The sequence below is a fragment of the Anoplophora glabripennis genome, unplaced genomic scaffold, assembly GCF_000390285.2.
Source record: "Anoplophora glabripennis isolate ALB-LARVAE unplaced genomic scaffold, Agla_2.0 scaffold508, whole genome shotgun sequence".
Taxonomy (NCBI): domain Eukaryota; kingdom Metazoa; phylum Arthropoda; class Insecta; order Coleoptera; family Cerambycidae; genus Anoplophora; species Anoplophora glabripennis.
The window spans coordinates 24548-44680 of record NW_019417487.1 but is presented as its reverse complement, the minus strand read 5'-3'; the positions used below and the strand labels follow the sequence as shown (position 1 = coordinate 44680).

Below are 20133 nucleotides of genomic sequence, written 5' to 3'. Positions count from 1 at the left end.
ACTGCCACACCACATCCTTCGAGCATATATACCTACTAGGGGCAACCTTTACTGCTAATTGAGCGAACAGACGGACGAGAGAGAAAGCACATAAAACTATATGCCATCTCTCTCACTCCATAAATTTTATTAGTTGAGAATCAGACCCCGTGATTCCCCACCGGCACCTCATATTACGGAGTGAGAAAGATAGCCTACAGTTTTATTTGCTTTCTCTCTCGCACGTCAGTTTCCCTCTAGCCTCTAGGAGGTATATGCTCGAAGGCAACAACCAAAGACAATAAACAAGCTGCAATTACAAAACACAAGATCGCAAAAAGGCTACAATAATATTAGCACAAGTGTTGGGACTGTTGAGTGATAAATAATCAATCAATAGCACAAGATCGTTAAAGAAGTGACCTTGGAAATTTTTTTAATTAGAATAGGGGAATTGTTAAAATTGTATTGGCTACCCTGGTTAGTGCTTTCTAATTTCTAGTTTCTACTAGACATTTAGGTTAGATTAAACTTGTTTTCAAAGTTTAAAGTAGCATATGAATAAATGGCTTTTATTTTTGGCAAATTAAGGTTGACAAAACATGTCTGTGCAGAAATTAAACACATCCCTTACTTAAATTTTACTCATAACACAGTTGAACTGCGGGGTGTAGGTTACACATTTACATTCTTAAAATTCTGTTCGATAAGATATTTTTCAGATGTCTTCAGAAGCAGAAAAAGCTGAACGTGCTAAATATGAGAAGGGAAGAGAAACAGTTTTTGACCAAATAATATCCCGAAAATTACATGCAGATATTATATTTGAAGATGAGCACTGTCTAGCTTTTAATGACGTAAATCCGCAAGCTCCTGTCCATTTTCTGGTAATACCCAAGAGGCGAATACCCATGTTAGATGATGCTACTGAAGACGATAAAGATGTAATGGTTATTATAATACCTATTTGAATCTAATTTACCGTAGATATGGATGTATTATAAATATTTTAGCTTCTGAGTCAACTGTTGCTAACTGCAAAAAGCCTTGCAAAAAAAAGAATGCCGAATGGATATCGCTTGGTTATTAATAATGGGAAGGACGGTTGTCAATCTGTATATCATCTGCATGTGCACGTTTTAGGAGGACGTAGAATGCATTGGCCACCAGGTTAAGAAGAGATAAGTGTAAATATTGAAATTGTTTGTTATGTAATACTGTTAATAAATAAACATGGCAAAAAGTATGAATCCGGCTTTTAAGTGTTCAATGGATTAATATATTCATGTTACGGAATAGGTATTATGATAGTATCAAATCATTTTAATAAAGTTGTTTTCATGAAAATAAGCGCTCAGATTCATAGGGAATCAATATATTGTATTTTTATAGAATAGTTTCAATTATGAAGAATGCTTCATTTTTGTAGAACTTGCAGAAATTTTGACATACATTACAGTTACAAGTAAAATCTTTAGTGGTTGTATTTATTTAATACTGGGCATAAGTATATCAGATTGAAATTGCACACAGGAATTGACACAGAAGTGCTAGTCTGTAGTTTTGCAGATCAATTTCTTTTTGCAAACATTGTAGACCTATATTGTTATTATTATTTCTGCTTACCTATTTATCAGTCTTTAATTAGATTTTCTAAAATTTTTTTAATTATCCCTTAAGAAAGTAAAATTACCATTTCTAGTAGAAATATAATTGCACTGAGACACTGAATAATATTTTTTGACCGACTACTGCGAACAATTTGCCATTTATGCTTTTTCTAAGGTTATTAAAGTTTTACAAAAAAAAAACCGATATGCAAAACTAAAGTGTCTTTACTGCCTTTGTCATTCTAAAGGCAGAATATCAGAATCAGAATATTTCAATCAATGCATTCTTTAAATTAGAGAAATCTCTACTGCGAAACTGTGCGAGGTTCTTAAGAATTAGATTAGTGTATAGATGTCGCTGTACCTCACAAACTGTCAAGGAAAATAATTGTAAGTTAAATCAAGGACATTTCCAACCCCGATCGCCGATCTCGTATTCGTATTCGTATTTTGGATTGGGTATTGAGACTCTTGAGTGTGACGTCTATTTGAAAAGAAAATGTCAATTTTTAATTGTGATCCGGATTCCGGTTTCGTTAGTTGCTGTGTACTGTGTGAACTGAGGATGACTGTTCGTTGTTAAATACGTATTTTGTGTTGTGGCTTTCGTAGCGAAGAATTAATTAGTGATTTTCGTTGCCTGTAATATTATGAAATGCCATTCCAGCACTTAGATTACGTGGAAGTTATCACTAATTACAAAAAGATTATGCGATTTTTGTGGTAGTGGCGCCTATCTCCAATTGTCGCGACACCAGAGTATCGCTATGCCGCGAAAAGGGAGGTTATGCAAACAGATAAAACGCAGTGTAAGTACTCGATTATTAGCGGGGATTGCGATTAGTTATTAACTTATTTACCGTCATGGTTTACGCTAATTAGATTTCGGATTGTTTTCGTTCCGACATATTGAGATTATCGGTTGTGTAGCGATTCTCCGAGGTGGAATTATGGATGATTACAGTCCATTGGACAACGATGAGCTGAGTGAATACGATATTTACGGGAAGACTCCCCCGCGGACGAAGATATTGAGGAAGAACCGCGAAAGGAAGCAGCGGGACAAGCAGACAGGGTGTGTATATTTTGTGGTCTTCGTGTAACTGCTTTAAGTGTTGTGTTGTATTGTAATATTAGTTGAAGGGCAGGTTTTCGATATTTATCCGTATCAGTCGGTGTAGACGCAGGCTAAGGCTGGTAGGTACGTACATATTTATTTCGATTGTAAAAAATATTTCGTTTTTGTAACATGTTTATGCCAACATTATATTAAAATTGTAGATAAGAATCTGTTGTTATCTACTTAATCAGTCATCAAATGAGAAAAATATAATTTAGGTACAACTTTATATCCAGGGCCGTAGCGAGTTGGGGAAGTAAGCATGGCACCCTATGTCGAAGATAGATTTTAATATAACCGCCTATCCCCATTTCTCATAAAAAAAAACGTTCTAGTTACGACCCTGCAATTCTTGGTCATAAGTTCAGATAAAAATACATATTCTAACATTCCTACCTACGCCAAATTCATGAAAAATTGTCAGTTCGTGGCCAGCAGTTTAAAAAGACTTACAATGAGACTACAAAATTTTAGTCTCGATATTAGTAATAGACGATGTGAGCCTATTTATAGATTTTTCGTTAGAATTAAAATTTCCGAAAACATCTTCGTCTTTGGCGTAATAACTAATTCTGACATCGAGCTTTATGGTGGGTGTTCTTAAACGTATTTTAGAAAAAGTAGTTTATATTAGTAGTATTCACAGAGGTATGTACTGCCCAACATAAAATTTATTTGTGTTGCTTATGATCTATCATTTTTATGTGGTAAAACGTTTAATATTTTTTATATTTTATTTATTTTGTGCATACCAACTTTTGTATGGTCTATTCAAGCCTCGACTAATCAAGTTGCCACTGCTGTAGTAATTTGATTTGACTTAAAAGTTTAATTAATTAGGTAATTACATTACTGTTAGGATTAGATTTCTGTTTATTCAACTCGCCTTAATGTGCAATTTCGTCTTAAAATAACTTTAGTACTAACATTTTTGGATTGCTAAATGTTTTGCAATAATTTTCTAGACATTTAATTGATAACAATTACAAATGCTTTTAGTGAACGATTTGTTGGAATTTTACTAGTGATACTAAAGTAAACTGTGGCTGGATTGACACAATCTAGCATGTAAATAAAAATGATTTGTGTAAACAGCGAAGCTAAAAATATTTTATCAAATAATGTTTATTTTATCAAAGAGAACGCACGGAGAGATATTATTCGTCATATGTGGGCTTTTATAAATTATTTTTCTCGAATTATAACACAGGAATAATTGAAATTCATTTGATGCGAGTTGGAAATTCCTGGGAGCCTATACACTGCCTTACATTCTTGGGGGAACATTTTCATAACTTTCATGATTTTTTTGCGGCCTGTTTGTTTAATACAGATGTGCCGATGTGCCGCTTTCTTCTACACAGGACATAGCGAAAGGGGTAAAAGTAGAAGTAAGTCCGTGTTTAAATAAATTAAAAACAATTCGTTATCACAGATGAATTTTTTCATTAATAACTTCCTGGAATTCTATACTGCAACCTTTCCTCTGTTGATTTTATCTATCAAAGACCGTGAAAAGGTGTGAATCACCATCTCGAATTATCGGTCGTTCAAAACATTGTAAAAAATGTTAATACTTACCTTCAGATAGTACAGTGAGAAGTACCTAGCTTCGTGTTATCTATAAATTTGCTCCTTTAGTAGCTGTGAATAATTTGAAGACTGATTGATGTGAAGTAATAAAAAATGTGCAATAAAAATACTTGGTGTGGTAAGTACTATACCTACTACAAATTTTGACAAAATTTTCTTGCCAATTATTCCATATTTTCCAGTTTGACAACTAGACTTTAGTTGCATTTTATCAAGTAAACGATATTCAAATATTTTTTTATGAACTAGATCCAAAAACGTGCAACTTCCTTGGAATTGTAAATTCTAAGTCGGCAATAAAAATTCATGATGAACTATTCCGTTGTAGTCGAAGAAAACGGTTAGAAAACATATCAGACAAACTGTCTGATTCGACATTTAGCCACATAAAAAATTACCAGAAACACTTATGTCTTACTGCCTAAAAACGGACAGGTACGTCACTGACAGTGCTACCAATACAAAAAGAAAGAATCGACTCTATAGATCACATACAACACGCGCATTTTGAAAATTCCTATTACTTTTTGATCAGTCCTCGTATGTATTTTTTTTTGTTCTACGTCTATCGACACGATGTTATTCTACACCCCTCGAAAGGCTACCCTTTAATTTATTTTATTTATGTTCTATCATGGAATTTTTCTGAATTAATGCCATAAACAGGATACACGCTTTTTCTTGCACGATTAATTTTTAATAATTTTAAAAGAGAAATTGTAGTACATACTGTTATTCCTTATATCACGAGAGAGACTGTTACATATGCCAGTTGTAACCTGTACTGGCAAGTGGCGAACTGAAAGAAACCTCCAATTTCCATGTAAATGAATATTCTGATTTCCCTGTGAATGTTTTGAATTCCTCGTGAATTCCTCTGAATTCCCAATGAATTCTCCTGAATTCCCAGAGAATTTATCTGAATTCACAGTAAATTCCTCTGAATTCACAGTAAATTCCTCTGAATTCACAGTAAATTCCTCTGAATTCACAGTTCTGAATTCACAGTAAATTCCTCTGAATTCACAGTAAATTCCTCTGAATTCACAGTAAATTCCTCTGAATTCACAGTGAATTCCTCTGAATTCCTAGTTTATTCCTCTGAATTACCAGTGAATACATCTGAATGCTGTTCTGTGTGAATTCTTCTGAATTTCCTGTGAATTTGCCTTACTTCCCTCTGAATTCCTTATGAACTTCTTAGAATTCTTCATGAATTACGTATCTCGTGTACATCATCATTCCTCCGCGGTTTACCCCTTAAAAATAGTATTTTTCACGGCAGCTTATGCACACATGTCTGCTTGTATTATTTTTTTTTATCTGGGAACGCCCTCTTCACTGATAATCATTTCACGGCTGCTCCTGTGTATCTTACTAAGTGTTGTACCACGTTTCAACCGATCGAAATGACGTGCACGTTCAATTTAAATTTTCTTTGTTGCAGACCAGCCATGTCGTCCCCGAAAATAGTGCGGACGAAAACCCCGCTAAGCAGAAGGAATACGGTTAGCGCGATGTACGACGAGCTCATCGCAAGGGCCGAGAACGGCGAGGATCAAGGTAAGTTTTCGAATATCGCTTCTTTCACTTCTATGCGGAGGCAAGTTCTCAAAGTTCAAACGAGTTATGTGTATTGAAAGCCGAAGCAGGATGTTTATTTATATGAATAGTCCAGTCCAATTGGATTATAAACCTTGAAAACTTAAAAAAGGTGTCAAAATTACGTGTTTTCCGTTTTTTTTTTACTGCCCATGAAAATGTAGATGACCTATCAGAAAATTAGTTGTTTTGTGTTGTAGGCAATGAAATTACCTACAATTTAATGTTACCTATTATTGCAAAAACGGATTGATGAAATTTATGGGAAAGACAGTCAATCCAATGACCAACATGTGTGCCAAAGGCCGATTTGATTGACCGTGAAATTGTTGCTGTAGGTACTTGTTAATAACTAATTTCGATCGTTTTTCTTGCAACTAATTATTGTTTAATTACTAAACGTTAATTTTAGAAGTTAATTTCGCAGATATAGGTTCTAATTGATCTAAAGAAACGTATTGAAAAAGAAAATGTTCAAAATGTTGAAATTAAGTTGCATTTTAAATCAATTGTCCTAGGGTCAGGCAAACGCCGCTCGGGAATTCGCTCTTTTTGCATTAAATAGTGCTTATTTTACGGTAATTGAAAAAAATAATAAATCACCTACGCCTCTTTGTTCCCAAGATAGTTCAAACTAATTTGACTGGGCTATAAACTGGTCTGAACCATCAAATTTTAATAGCACATTAAAATTTTCCAGTTTTGATAATCTTACTAGTAATCGATTTTAATAGCTACTAAAAGATTATTCGCAGTGGCGGCTCGTGGATCTAGAAATAATAATTCATAATAATTTTCTAAGAACCCTTGATTCACTAAATTAAATTAAACTAAATTGATTACGTGAAAGGGGAAACATATTTTAGGCAAACAGTAGCTAATAAGTAAAAAAAGGATAAAAATCAGGCGGGTGACGAATAGAATAGCAGAGTAATTTATGTAAGTGATATCTCATTTTCTAATGAAAGTTTTTTCTTTATTCAAACACTGAATTTATGCTCACCTATTGTTTTTACGTCGCGTTACTTTAAATATTAGTTATGAATTTCTATTTTGTATGTCAACAATTAGGTCAACTGTTAATGCCAAATTAATTTTAGCAAAAGTTAAAAATCTGAAGGATTAATTCAAACGTCTTGGTCTTAGTTGCAGATTGTCGGCAGTATTGAATTAGAAAGCGTTAAATTTTTTTTTTCTGAACTTCAAATGAAACCTCGGTATGCAGCAATGATTTAGCGTATTATTTGTATTTTTATCAACGTAAGATAAGTCAAATATATCAGATCTCTTTACTATGCCAGTTATATGTTTTCTTTAGGGTATAACACAATTAACAATACAAAATAAGGACTTACTTTTCCTGAATTTTGTACGCCTGTTCAACATATCGAAAACATTATAAACATAATCACACCCTGCAGAACGCTTTTAGGAAACTATTCACACATGCATTAATCACAATTATTGAGTATCTTTAAAAATTTGCTGGACAAAACAGAAAAGGTACATTTTCTGATGTTTACATGTTCCCCGTGATCTTATAAGTACTTGTTCTAAGACAATGTCTTATTAAAAGTGCGATTTCCATAAAACATCGGCCTTAACAGTAGCGCTAAACTGTTGATTATTTCAAATAATCGATAAATCGCTGACTAGAAAGAGTAAATATTTTGAAATTAAAATTAGTCGATAGTCGATTTTTTATTCCATTTGATTAATCCTTGCAATTTCTAGCGGTTTCACTGAACTCTGCTTATATACCACTCTGTGCAGGTTGCAATTTTTTTCATTACGTATGCAAAAATTGTAATTTCCTGCTAGTGCTAATCGCTACGATACAAGCCCAAGGAATGTACACTGTCACCTATTATCTTCACATTTTACCAAAAAATGCGATAGCTCGGCGGTGTTACTCACCATGGTAATTCTAATATGATAAGCCTACTTTGTTGCCTTGTACTAATCTATATTTACCTAAAATGTTATCAACCCATCGCTTTGCGTTTTTATTTCCCGGACTTAATATTGGTACGAGTATAATCGTTGACACACAGCAATTATTGGGAATAATAATAATCATGTGGCGATTATTCGTATCTCGATTACAAAATTAGAATGAACTTTGGATTCGTAGCTTAAGTTTTTCTAAAATGATTGTCGGTAAAAGTAATGTTTTGCGAAATAAAAAGCAAATTTAACAGCTTGATTAAAGAAAATATCACACGCAAGTTCTAGCACGTTCAAAGTTGTTTAAAGCACAGCCAATACCTAAACATATTCATGTGAATAACACTGTACAGCTGGCTTTGTTTTACACCACAATCCCGATAGTCATATTATGTTCCAAGTGTACAGAGTATCTCGAAATTAACGTACTACTACCGCAGACTGCGACTAAAAATAAGGGTAGAGCGTTGACCTGAGAGTTATCTTTTTCCAAATATCTCCTAAATGGTCAAAGCGGTCAAGATAAAATAAAAAAATTTAGATCTAGGTATTACTGTTTGTCGTGAATCTAATGGTTAAAATACAGGGTGTCCAAAAAGGAACGTGACAATGCGTTGGGTCAAAGTAAACAGTTACTGGCCTTCAATAAAATTGTTTTCATTTTATTTTTTCAAGATAACTCCTTCAGTTTTTGAAGATATTTTAATAAAATTAGTTTTGTGTGGATTTTTAAGATAGTCGAATATGAATGAGTTTATTTTTTAATTTAAAACATAGAGATCTCTGAGAACATCTTTTGTTTTGTCATTTTTAACATTTAACAGAGATTTTAAGATAACGCCGTCAGTAATTGATGACTGTTCTAAAAAATTTAAATCCGTTTTTCTCCGAACCGGTGTATTTTAGTGACGTGCAACAAATATATCTTTCATCTTTCGTTGTTACCTTTTAAATAACATCTGTGCTTTCTCGAAATCTATAAGAAAATGGCTCTATATTTTAAGGATTTATTTAAGGATCTATTCAAAAATTTTTTATCAATGCAATTTTTTTAAATAATTATAAACTACAATATAAACCTTCTAAATATTTCTTTTTAAACGAGGCATAGGAAACATAAAATACAGGATAAAAAGAACAAATTAAATCGCAACAGATTTCTGATCTGTCTGCAATTTGAGATATATTGCGTTTTAGTTATTTTATGATAAAAAAATAGTAGTCACATCATTAACACTCAAAGACAGCGACAGCTATAAGTTCATACAACTGACTGAATTGAAGTTACAAGTTTCACATATTTTTGCTATTTACCTGTAGATTGCATGTCACTATTTTGGAAAGTTGACAGTAACAGGGTTCGAAGGATATATATCACGATGTATACCACGATGTATATCATGATATTTAAATTCTGATATATATCTTGGATATTTATAACAAATATAAAATTTGCCAGACTGTTATAAAATGTAGTTATTCCCATAAAAAATAAGTGCACGACTATGTCGCTCATCATTATTCGATGTCTAACCACTAATTAGTTATGTGAAGTGAAATCATTTTAAGTTGATTATCATTTTCAAATTTTATTTGTTTAATGGTACTATATTATTATCGACCAAAGCTCAGTTTTTATTATCTTGTGATTGTTTTTATTAGAATATTGTATGCTTTTCTAAATAAAAAAAATACGATGGCAATGTATTCTTATTATTTGTCAGTTTTTTACATTAAATATCAAAATTTGATGTATACCCGATATGGTGATAAATATCATGATATTTTCGAACCCTGATCAGTAATAAATGAATTCTAACTCAAATTTTAAGGTTCACTTCACTGCCAATACAGGAATTATAAATACCGGTCAGAAGACTTAATCTCCAGTTTACTGAACTTCTTCTGACGAATGAGGATGTCTCTCGAAACGTCAATTTATCATTGTCATTGATAACTGCCACGGAAGCTTGCAAATCGATCTCAGTGGACAAGTTTTATTACCGTTTGACAGGAGCTTATATTTTAGTCTCGATTTGAGTATAGTATTGAGTGGTTTTTATCTGTTTTATTCATGAGACCAATTGAACATTAATCCAAGAGAGTGCGTTTATGAATAATCTATTTGCGCTTTTATCAACACGTCTAAAGGCCGATTTTCGGTTTTCTATAGTTTTATTTATTACACATATCTGAAAATCAGATCAATGATTGATAAATGCTAAAAGCATAAATATGCCTTAACGCTTCCCTTCGTCGTTTTCCAGGTACCAAGAGGACGAACAAGCGCCAGATGAAGCTCCTGCGCGGCTCCGAGCGCGACCTGAAGTTGGACATCGCCAGCGCCCAGGCCGTCACGGCGGCGGAGAAGGCGCCCGACCAGCCCCAGGAGTTCGAGTATCCCCGCACTCCCGGATACCAGATCGAGAGCTGCAACCGCTTCATGAGCCTCTCCTGCCGGACTGTGGCGTGCAGCAGGCAGGCGGGGGGGCACCTGAAATCCTCGGATGTCCTAGGCGAAGAAAGCGGGGCGTCCAGCGCCGGAGACGAGTGTCCGGCGTCGAGGGTGGAGTTCTATCACACGCTGAAGGCTCTGATAAGGATGGGGTGCGGGGATAAGCAGGTGCAGGATCGGAATCCCCGGAGGGCGGTGAGTGTCAAATTTTCAATTCCCTAAAATTGGGGGGTACTACAGGGGTCTGATTTTGGGCCGTTTGTCGTTTGTGTTGGATATACAACCGCTAAAACTTACGACTTAAAATTACTATAAAGTCCGTATCCTTATTTATGATTTAGTCATCTACTATTTGATTTTTGTCGATTAGCTTAATGTTAACCGAAGGTAAGGAGGATTGGCCAAGTTTTAGGTCAAGAGATCACTGATGTGGAATCCATGCGAAATCCTACAATCTTTGTACCGGTCATTTTTGTGTCAATAAGTAGTTTTCGAGAAGAAAGATCTGCTCATTTGCTCCTTCATATGAACTTGCCTAAACCTTGCGTAACTCTGTTTAAACTCGAATGATTTTAAAAGTCTATTTTTAGTGTCAACAATTTTAGCTTCGATCGAAAACAAAATGGTCTGAAATCGTGTCTCACTGACCCTACCAGAAGTCCTTTTTCTCAAATCAACCTTGGAATAAACTTGAACCTTTATTAATACGTATAAATGGACTCTATAAGAACAGTAATTGATTCCAGCGGTTATTCCATAAATTAACTTTCGAATGACCTTAAAATGGCCTTCAAATAACCTGACACAAACAAACTGACCTCAGATTTGAACTGAGAAACTCCAAATATGTGTATTACAGGCGGTTAGACTTAATTACTTGGCTTTTCTCAACTTGACCTTAAAATGACCTTGAGACGACCTTCAAATAACCTGATACAGACAAACTGACCTCGGATTCGAACCCAGTGACCCCAAAATCCTGTATAACATGTGGTCGGACTTAGTTGCTCGGTTTTTTCTCAATTTAGCCGTGAAATGACATTGAAACAACCTTAAAATGGCCTAATACAGACAAACTAACCTCCGATTCAGACTCAGAAATTTTTTTAAATAATAGCTAAAACAAGCTAAAAACATTTTTAAGCGATTACAATAGTAATATCATCTAATTCAGAATTAAAATGACTAGATTTTGTCATAAAAATAGCAGAGACGTATTTAATAAAAAATTAACCTGATGATGGCCCCTCGAAGACGAGACGTCATTGGATAGAGCGAAAAAAGTTGCAATGTAAATATGCAATTTATTTTAAAATTCATTTTCAAATAAAGCAAGAAAAAATAAAACGATTTTGCAAAATTTCGGGTTTTTCCAGATATCTCCGGAACTGCCCGGAATTTTTAAACTTTCTAAACGGCATATTGTTAGGTATAAAAAAATACAACTTTTTTCTAATTTAAGTCATCCCCTATCTCTTACCGTTTCCTAGATCCTAATGCTATCCCATCCTTGTGTAAAACACCTTTTTGTTAGTGGTGTTTTAAAGTACACCTGACACCAAAATTGTAATGTGTGGTGCAAAACACCTGATACCAAAATATATATGCAAAAACCACCTTGTGACCAAATTTCTACATTCCAATCTACAACCGTCGGACAGCTGCTTACCCAAGGACTANGCCAGTGTGGAATGTGCAGGGGCACCATCATATTGGAACTACTGACTGTTTAAGTCATCCGGAGGAATATGTCCCTGCAATTGGAGCAAGTCATTTTGTAAAAATTGCAAATACTCATTACCAGTTAAGTTTCCTTCAAGAAAATGTGGTCGAATGACATATTCTCCGCATATTCCCGCCCAAACGTTGACTTTAAAGCGGTGCTGATGATCGTCTTGTCTTATTAATCTGGGATTATGATCGGTGTAATGGTGATAATTATGTCGATTCTCTCGACTAGTATTGGCAAAGGAAGACTCGTCAGTAAATAACACCTTTGAAAAAAAGTTTCATCTTGTTGTAGCTTTATAGTTGCCCACTCACAAAACTGTACTCGCTTCTGAAAATCTTGCTGTGTTAAGAATTGGTGATGCTCAGAATGATAAGGGTGGAAGTTGTTTTTCTTTAACGTTCTATTAACCACACTTTTTGAAATACTAATTTCATCACTAATTTCTCTGACACTTGTAGATGGATTTTGGACTGCACATCACAAAATGTCAATTTGACTATCCTGATTACTGCATGCGTGTGTTCTTGTTGTCTTCTCATAATTTGCATTTGTTGTTCTTTCAAACCTCTCCTTCAGTTTTACAAAACACTTTGTACGAGGATATCTTTGTAAATCTGGATTATTAGTTTGGTAAATACGACTTGCCAATAAACAGTTACCATGAGCTTCTCCTACGGCGTGCACCATATTTACTAATTCTTCTTTAGAGTACTTCATTTCTCAATTATTATTACTATCGCTTTTCTATTAAACCTTATGTGAATCGAATATTTTCCAGATTATCCTTTGACAGGAGCCTACTACGTTATTTTACATACAGGGTGGTGCAACCAAAATGGGGTGGAAGATTACGCCTGAACGACGAGGAATTATGAAATAATTTTTTGTCACGAGGTGCATAGTTAAGAGATCCATATTCTAAAAATAATTTCATTATACAGGGTGCACACAAAAGTCCTTGGCAAACCAAACATATGTTTTTTTAAATGGAATACCCTGTATTTAAATCCTAAAATGAATTCTACCCATTACTACGATGTGTCTGATATAATGATTGATGAGTCTAAAGTTTATAGTTTTAGAGAAAATGGCGCTTTAACTTGAAAAACTACCCCCAAATCAATCAAATTCCTCCCCCATCTATAAAGGTTGTCAAAAAACGAAACCTGGTACAAAATGTACCATATCCTTGGGTATAATAATAAATCTTGACTGGTTCAAAAATCACTGACTAGTATACAGGGTGATGGAGCTTGACTATTTCACTCGAAAATCAATTTTTTAAAATGGAACACCCTAAATTTTATTTGCCCATATTAAAGGCAATAAAACCAGCTTTCAAAAAATATGGCACATGATACCCTTCAATAAAATACTTTCTTAGGAAATCATCGGAAAACTTTGATTTTTCAAAGAACGACTGAAACAAACTGTGAAATAACGACCAAAACTTCAACATTTAGTAAGAGGGCTATGATGTCAGTAAACTGTAGCTTTTCATTTTTTATTGAACTGATTTTAAGAGAAAGGAAGGGTTACATTCACAAAATATACAGTAGTTAATAAATCAATAACAAATAAAGAAAATCAATACCATTATTACTAACGTTACATAAAGATGTAAATGCTTTATAAGAGTTGTTCAATCAGGCCGCCATTTTGTTGAAGACATATTTCAAGCCGATGGATGAAGGAACGTTCAACATTTCGTAAGGTCTGCTCTGTAATTTGACGGAAACATTATTGAATCCGTATTTTCATATCATCTGCCGTTGTTGGAGACATTCTATATACTTGTTCTGAGACATATCCCCACAAAAAGAAGTCCATCGGCGTCAGATCAGGAGATCTGGCCGGCCACACAATCGGACAACCACGGCCAATCCACCGATTTCTCTTCCAGTTGTTTAAGTAATTTCGTACATTTATGTGAAAATGTGGCGGGGCTCCGTCATGTTGAAACCAGAAAGAATTTCTTAGTGCTAAATTTAAATTTTCTAAAAGCAGCGGCAATTCATTTTCTAAAAAATTTAAATAGATTTCACCAGTGAGATGATCCTCGAAAAAATAAGGGCCTATCACGTGAGTACCAATTATTCCACCCCAAACATTTTTAGACCATTTACTTTGGTGATCAATTTGGCGAACCCAGTGAAGGTTTTTTACTGAATAAAAGTGCATATTATGGTGATTAATCACACCGTTACTTTTAAAAGTTGTTTCATCGGAAAACAGCACTTTATCTATAAAATTGGGATCATCCCTAATCCTGTTTAACATCAAAATAGAAAAGTTTTCCCTGCTGTTAAAATCCCGATCATAAAGTTGCTGATGTAATTCCATATGATAGGCGTGATATTTATGCTGTTTCAAAATTCTCTTGACGCTAGTGCGGTCTATACCTAAGCTTCTCTCAATTTCTCTAGTACTTGTTTGTGGATTTTCTTGTGCAGTTAGTAATACTGCTAGTTGATTTTCTTCATTTGTTACTGGTTTGTTAACTACCTATTGTACGTTTTTTGAATGCAACACTTCATGTCTCTTCAAATCGGTTCAATAATGAGCGAAAAGCTTCAGGCCTTGTTTTTTTCTCGTTTTCCGGATATCGTGCCGCATACACTCTACTAGCTAATAACGGATTTCTTTGACATTCGTATAGAACTAATATCATATTGATCATTTCTTGTGTACTTAAACTCATTTTGAAAACCTACTTTTACAGAACTGTCAACTACTTAATTGTCAAAGACAAAATGTTACAATCGTCATAGCCCTCTTACTAAATGTTGAAGTTTTGGCTATTTCACAGTTTGTTTCAGTCGTTCTTTGAAAAATCAAAGTTTTCCGATGATTTCCTAAGAAAGTATTTTATTGAAGGGTATCATGTGCCATATTTTTTGAAAGCTGGTTTTATTGCCTTTAACATGGGCAAATAAAATTTAGGGTGTTCCATTTAAAAAAATTGACTTTCGAGTGAAATAGTCAAGCTCCATCACCCTGTATACTAGTCAGTGATTTTTTAACCAGTCAAGATTCATTATTATACCCAAGGATATGGTACATTTTGTACCAGGTTTTGTTTTCTGACAACCTTTTTAGATGGGGGAGGATTTTGATTGATTTGGGGGTAGTTTTTCAAGTTTAAGCGCTATTTTCTCTAAAACTATAAATTTTAGACCCATCAACCATTATATCAAAAACATCGTAGTAATGGGTAGATGTGCAAGATTCCAAACTACAAGCACCTGACACCAAATTGTACATGTGCAACAATGCACCTGACACCAAAATATATGTGCAAAAACCGATCCAAACTTGCACTAAAAGAAAAACCTTAATACTACAACCCTCGGGCAGCTGCTTACCCAAGGACTATTCCCCCTCGGGCACCAATAAAGTCGCGGCTCCCGATTTTAGACTACTGTTCGTACCTTCGCCCTGGCTTTCTCCTGGTTGGTTGTCGAGCGGCTGACAGAGACCTGGATTCGGCTCTGGCTAAAGTCGAAGCAGAAAACTTCTCGCAGAGACTTCTAACTAGCGGGAATGAGTCAGGCGGTTGTGAGAAATCAAACCTCGCATTGATTTAATACTAACTATATATTGAATAATGTTCAGAGAGACAGCGTGATCGCTGCCGCTCTGTCTAGGATAACGTTACAAGCAAAATCAAAGAAAAAGAATAAAAATACTACTTAGTACATATAATGAATAATGTTCAGAGAGACCGTCTGATCGCTGCCGCCCTGTCTAGGATAACGTTACACGCTAAATCAAAGAAAAAGAACAAAAATGCTACTTGGTTCACTTACCAAAACTTCCGAAACAGAATTGGTGTTAATCCACTGAGAAACACGAAACAGAATGGCACCCACCGTGCACAGTACACTCCGTCGCGGTCGCCACAACTTTACTAAAATAAAAAATGAACCCAAAACTAAATCCCAGTTGACTTGTAATTAATTCCCGACTTCTGACCGACTTCTGACTGACTTTAGAAAAATAGGGCCCAAAACAAGGTCTAGTGCCCGGCACTAGAAAATAAACTTCCAATTCAGCGAGTCCCGCAACGACTTTAGATTCCCGGAGTCCTAAACGACTTTCGGATTCCGGATCCACACAATAATCCCTCGATTCCCGGAGCCCCGCAACGACTGACTCTAGTCTTCCTTCAAAGTCTTAAGCTCCCGATTTTCCAATGTTTTAACCCCGCCCTGTATTCTAAAGCTCTCCTAATTAAAACATGGTCGAATCGATCCCACCAATCAATTATTACATTTTTTCAATAAATCATTCCCACTTCAGTGTTTTTGTCTTTTATCACTAAAAGAGGGTGTAAACTATCTAAGTATACCGTCGGCCATTACTAAGAAAGGCGTAACTGCTACTTTCTGCAACCGCAGCTTTTTTCCCCACGGACCGAAAGTTCCCAGGAACAGGAATCTTTCCAAAAGTTGTTAAATTGACAGTTTTCGAAGGAGTCGTGCTAAAGATAAAATTTAATAACAATATCCGGTGAGTTTCTCGATAACTTTTAAGATTTGTTTATTTTAAATCACGCCGAGATGCTTTTTCAAAGCCTCCTTTCATCCAAGTCCGTGAGACCGGCTTCTATCTCAGCGAACTATACCATCGCCTGTTTCTAGCCCTTGGCTTAACTTAACTAGGTACCTACTATACAGTAAGTCTCTATCTACTAGAGTTGCGATTTACTACAATACTTCCCCCTTTGAAAAAGTTACTGCCTACACACTGGGCAGTGACCTTTTTGAATTACTTATCATACCTGACAGCTTCTAATCAAATTACTATGTAACCCATTTATCCCAAAATCTTACGTATCAAGCTATCAGCCATGATTCTAGGGTGAAACATTAACCTAATTACAATATTAATCAAGTGGACAATCCCACTGTTACCTATAAACTAGTACCTCACTCCGTGATTCACTGTTAACGCACCGCACTAGTTAGGGCGCACTTACAAGTCTGATTGCCTACCTGTTAGGCAAGGGAACAGAGGATATAGCCTCGGTGGTGATCCTCCTGTCCTTGATTCTGGAGCGTTTGGTTCTGGCACCGGGATAGCTGCCATCTCAACGTCGTTGATTTTCTTTGGGTACTCGTCCTGGGCCTTGGCGTCCCTCCTACGCTGCTGATGTATTACCCACATGGTTAGGGTATTCCACAAACACGCCAGCATCTGAATCCCACCTCCTACCGTTTGGTATAATTGCAACGCGTTCAGCACTACTCCGAACACATACTTGCAAATTCGAAAAATAATATAGAATCCTATCATTCCACTTATGAATATGCCCAAATCTGTGAACCATCCCCATAACTGTCTCATAGTGGAGTGAGCCAACTCCTTCATTTCGTCAGGGTCAAACATGCCTAACGTGGAGAAACCTTGTCCTCCCGCACCCATTCCTGCTATTCGACAGGCAATAATATTTTCGACTACCTTTCGTTCGGTGCCAAATGTTAGAAGTCTTTGGACTTTCCTAATTTCCTCTTGGGTATAGAGTCCCCGCGCCCCTATAGGCTGTATCGGCTGAAACTGTACTTTTGGGTATTGGACGGTATCGAATTCCTTAGGCGGTTGTCTAATCGTCGGATGGGGAACCAGCCCTATCCATTCCCCCTCGACGTAATATAAAGGCGGAGTCAAACTGTTGCATTCAATTTCTTCTCCATAATCTTGGAGGATCCTCGTAATTGGCGATAAAAATTTTGACTGATTATTATATAATACGGGTAACTCTTGGTAACATCGGTTCGTTCTGCGACTAGTTGCGTGCTTAGGCACACACCTTAGTATGTATAATACTTCCCCCATCGCATGTCCTATATACCCTTCCTTATCTTGAATAATTTGACTAACTGCGTCGGGTACTATAGGAGCCAACAAAAGTCTATTTTTCAATATTTCGCGTTGCACTAGGCATCTTCGGTGAATAGCTAATGTTTCTAAATCCCGTTTATATGCCTGCTCCTCGTATAAGAATTTACTGTTCGCGTACAGCATTAAGTCTGTATCACCGGGTAACAAATCGCTAGGGAGTTGAAAATGTTCATCGCGCTCTCCCAATACTAATAACTTTGGATGCTCCGTCTGCCAAAATTCTCGCCCGCATAACTGAACTCGTTTTATTAACGTCACGGCGAACACTTTTGGGTCCTTATTTACTACAACGTACTGTTCTTTTGTCAACACGTTCTTGACTTTTTCGGCCGGTCCATCGTACAACATTCGAAATTTGTCCTCGCACAACCCTTCCGTTTTATAGTCCCAAGTCGTTTCTCCTACTGTTGAATCAAAACAATAGTTCTCCAAAAAGGGGCACGTCACGCCGCCCTTTAAACTTATCTCGTTTTCGCCTAACTTTACCATCGCGTAATAGTCCATAAGTACGATCCGAACGGTGGCAGTGATTATAACGTCATGCCACGAAGTTCCGCTCTCCGCATAACTCGTACCTTGACATCGGCCCGCACTATCTACGTGTCCTTGCAATATCACCACGGCCGTAGTTGTCCCGTTTAACACTATCTGTCCGATCGTTTGTTGACCGATTTTAAACGCCCGGTACCGGTGGATCATTCTGCACTCGTGTGCTCCTACCTGGTGAATGTAGCTCGAGAGTCCTCCTGCTACTACAGAACTATGGCTATGCATGCCACAGTGGGTGACTTCCATTAGACAGGACCACACATAGTGCAACCCTAGCTCAGCTCGTTGTACCACTTGGATTTGAATAGGCTCAGTATGATAGGTGGGTTCTGGCTCTGGACAGGCTGCAACCCCTCTGAGGGAAACGGAGGAAATGTTGACATCTTTGTCGAAACAGTCATAGGCTACATGGCCCACAATATTGGTCAAATGGGTCGCTCCCCAAACCAGCATGACGATCACGCTTAACAGTCTTCGTCCCATCTTTGACGGCCTTTTAGGTTCCAATCCTCTGTAATAAAACAGACAGGCAGTATCCCCAAATAATACTCTCTTGTACATTATAAACAAAACTCAACTGAACATAATCAAGTTCCTCATGAACTTTTCTTCCAATACATAAATTCTTATTTTAACAATATCAAATTCCCAATCAGGGTACATATTCTCTTATAATTAAAATAAAATCCTTCATATTCCCCCTTGTTTCTTAACCTACGTAAAAAGGTGTCTCTTAACCACCCTTGTATGGGCTCGCTATAACCATCCCGGTTAAAGGAGACCCGAATTATAAGTTCCCTTCTATGCAAAAAAAGGTAAAATCTGACTGTAATGACTCTAAAGGTGAAGGGAACGAGTAAAATCAAATCTTTCGTGAACATTTTACAATCATTGAGTCCAACTCAATGATCAATGCTTAGTCCTAGAAAAGGAATTTTGTGACATCATGTAACGTGAGGCCGCGCTGGCTTCAGCTCCCTGACTTTCACAAGGCGGTGACCTTGATCCAGCCAGAAGAGGTGAAAGGTCCCCTACTACGATTCCACAAAAGTTTCATACGCTGGCAGACCACCCACGCTAACATGAGACGAAATCCTAGAATGAATTTAGAAAACTGCATCCTTACGGGACTCTGTGTCTAGGTCATGTCCGTGTCAAGCGTACATGTTGTTCAGTATTGTAAATCTCATATCTAGGAAAAAAATTTATCGATATATACTCAAACAACTAGAACTCACAAAACGTTTCTTCACAGATAATCAAATATTTACCCACTGACAATACTGATCCCCTTAATACTTTACCCTTTACCTCTGTCGACTTGTCCGGGCGTTGATTTCTCCCCATCCATGCACTTTTAGGAACCAATTTCCACAGTTCTTGCATTAAATCCGATCGTTGCCAAGGAGCCTTCTCCACATGTATCGATGCACAGGACTTACATTGAGTACAATACCTGCTAATACCAGCGTTCATACCAGGCCAGTAAAACTGCGTACTGACACTCTGGAAGGTTTCTTGCGGCCCTTGGTGTTCAACCAGCACCTCATGAAATATTCTCAATATTTGCGTAACTAACATCTTCGGTACAACTATCTTCTCTGACTTATTTTCGGCATCCATTTTGCATAACAAACTATCG

General features: G+C 36.4%; 2 protein-coding genes across 2 annotated transcripts; both read left to right on the top strand.

Annotated features, from left to right (window-relative positions):
- Window positions 1-480: 480 nt before the first annotated feature.
- LOC108911805 (histidine triad nucleotide-binding protein 1-like) lies at window positions 481-1229 on the top strand. The gene is made up of 3 exons (XM_018716827.1): window positions 481-649; window positions 702-923; window positions 993-1229. The coding sequence occupies exons 1-3, from the start codon at window positions 545-547 to the stop codon at window positions 1152-1154; spliced, it is 489 nt and encodes a 162-aa protein (XP_018572343.1). The 5' UTR covers window positions 481-544; the 3' UTR covers window positions 1155-1229.
- An 822-nt stretch (window positions 1230-2051) lies between these two features.
- On the top strand, window positions 2052-15734 carry LOC108911791. The gene is made up of 4 exons (XM_018716814.1): window positions 2052-2664; window positions 5750-5865; window positions 10119-10501; window positions 15654-15734. The coding sequence occupies exons 1-4, from the start codon at window positions 2540-2542 to the stop codon at window positions 15732-15734; spliced, it is 705 nt and encodes a 234-aa protein (XP_018572330.1). The 5' UTR covers window positions 2052-2539.
- The last annotated feature ends 4399 nt before the right edge of the window (window positions 15735-20133 follow it).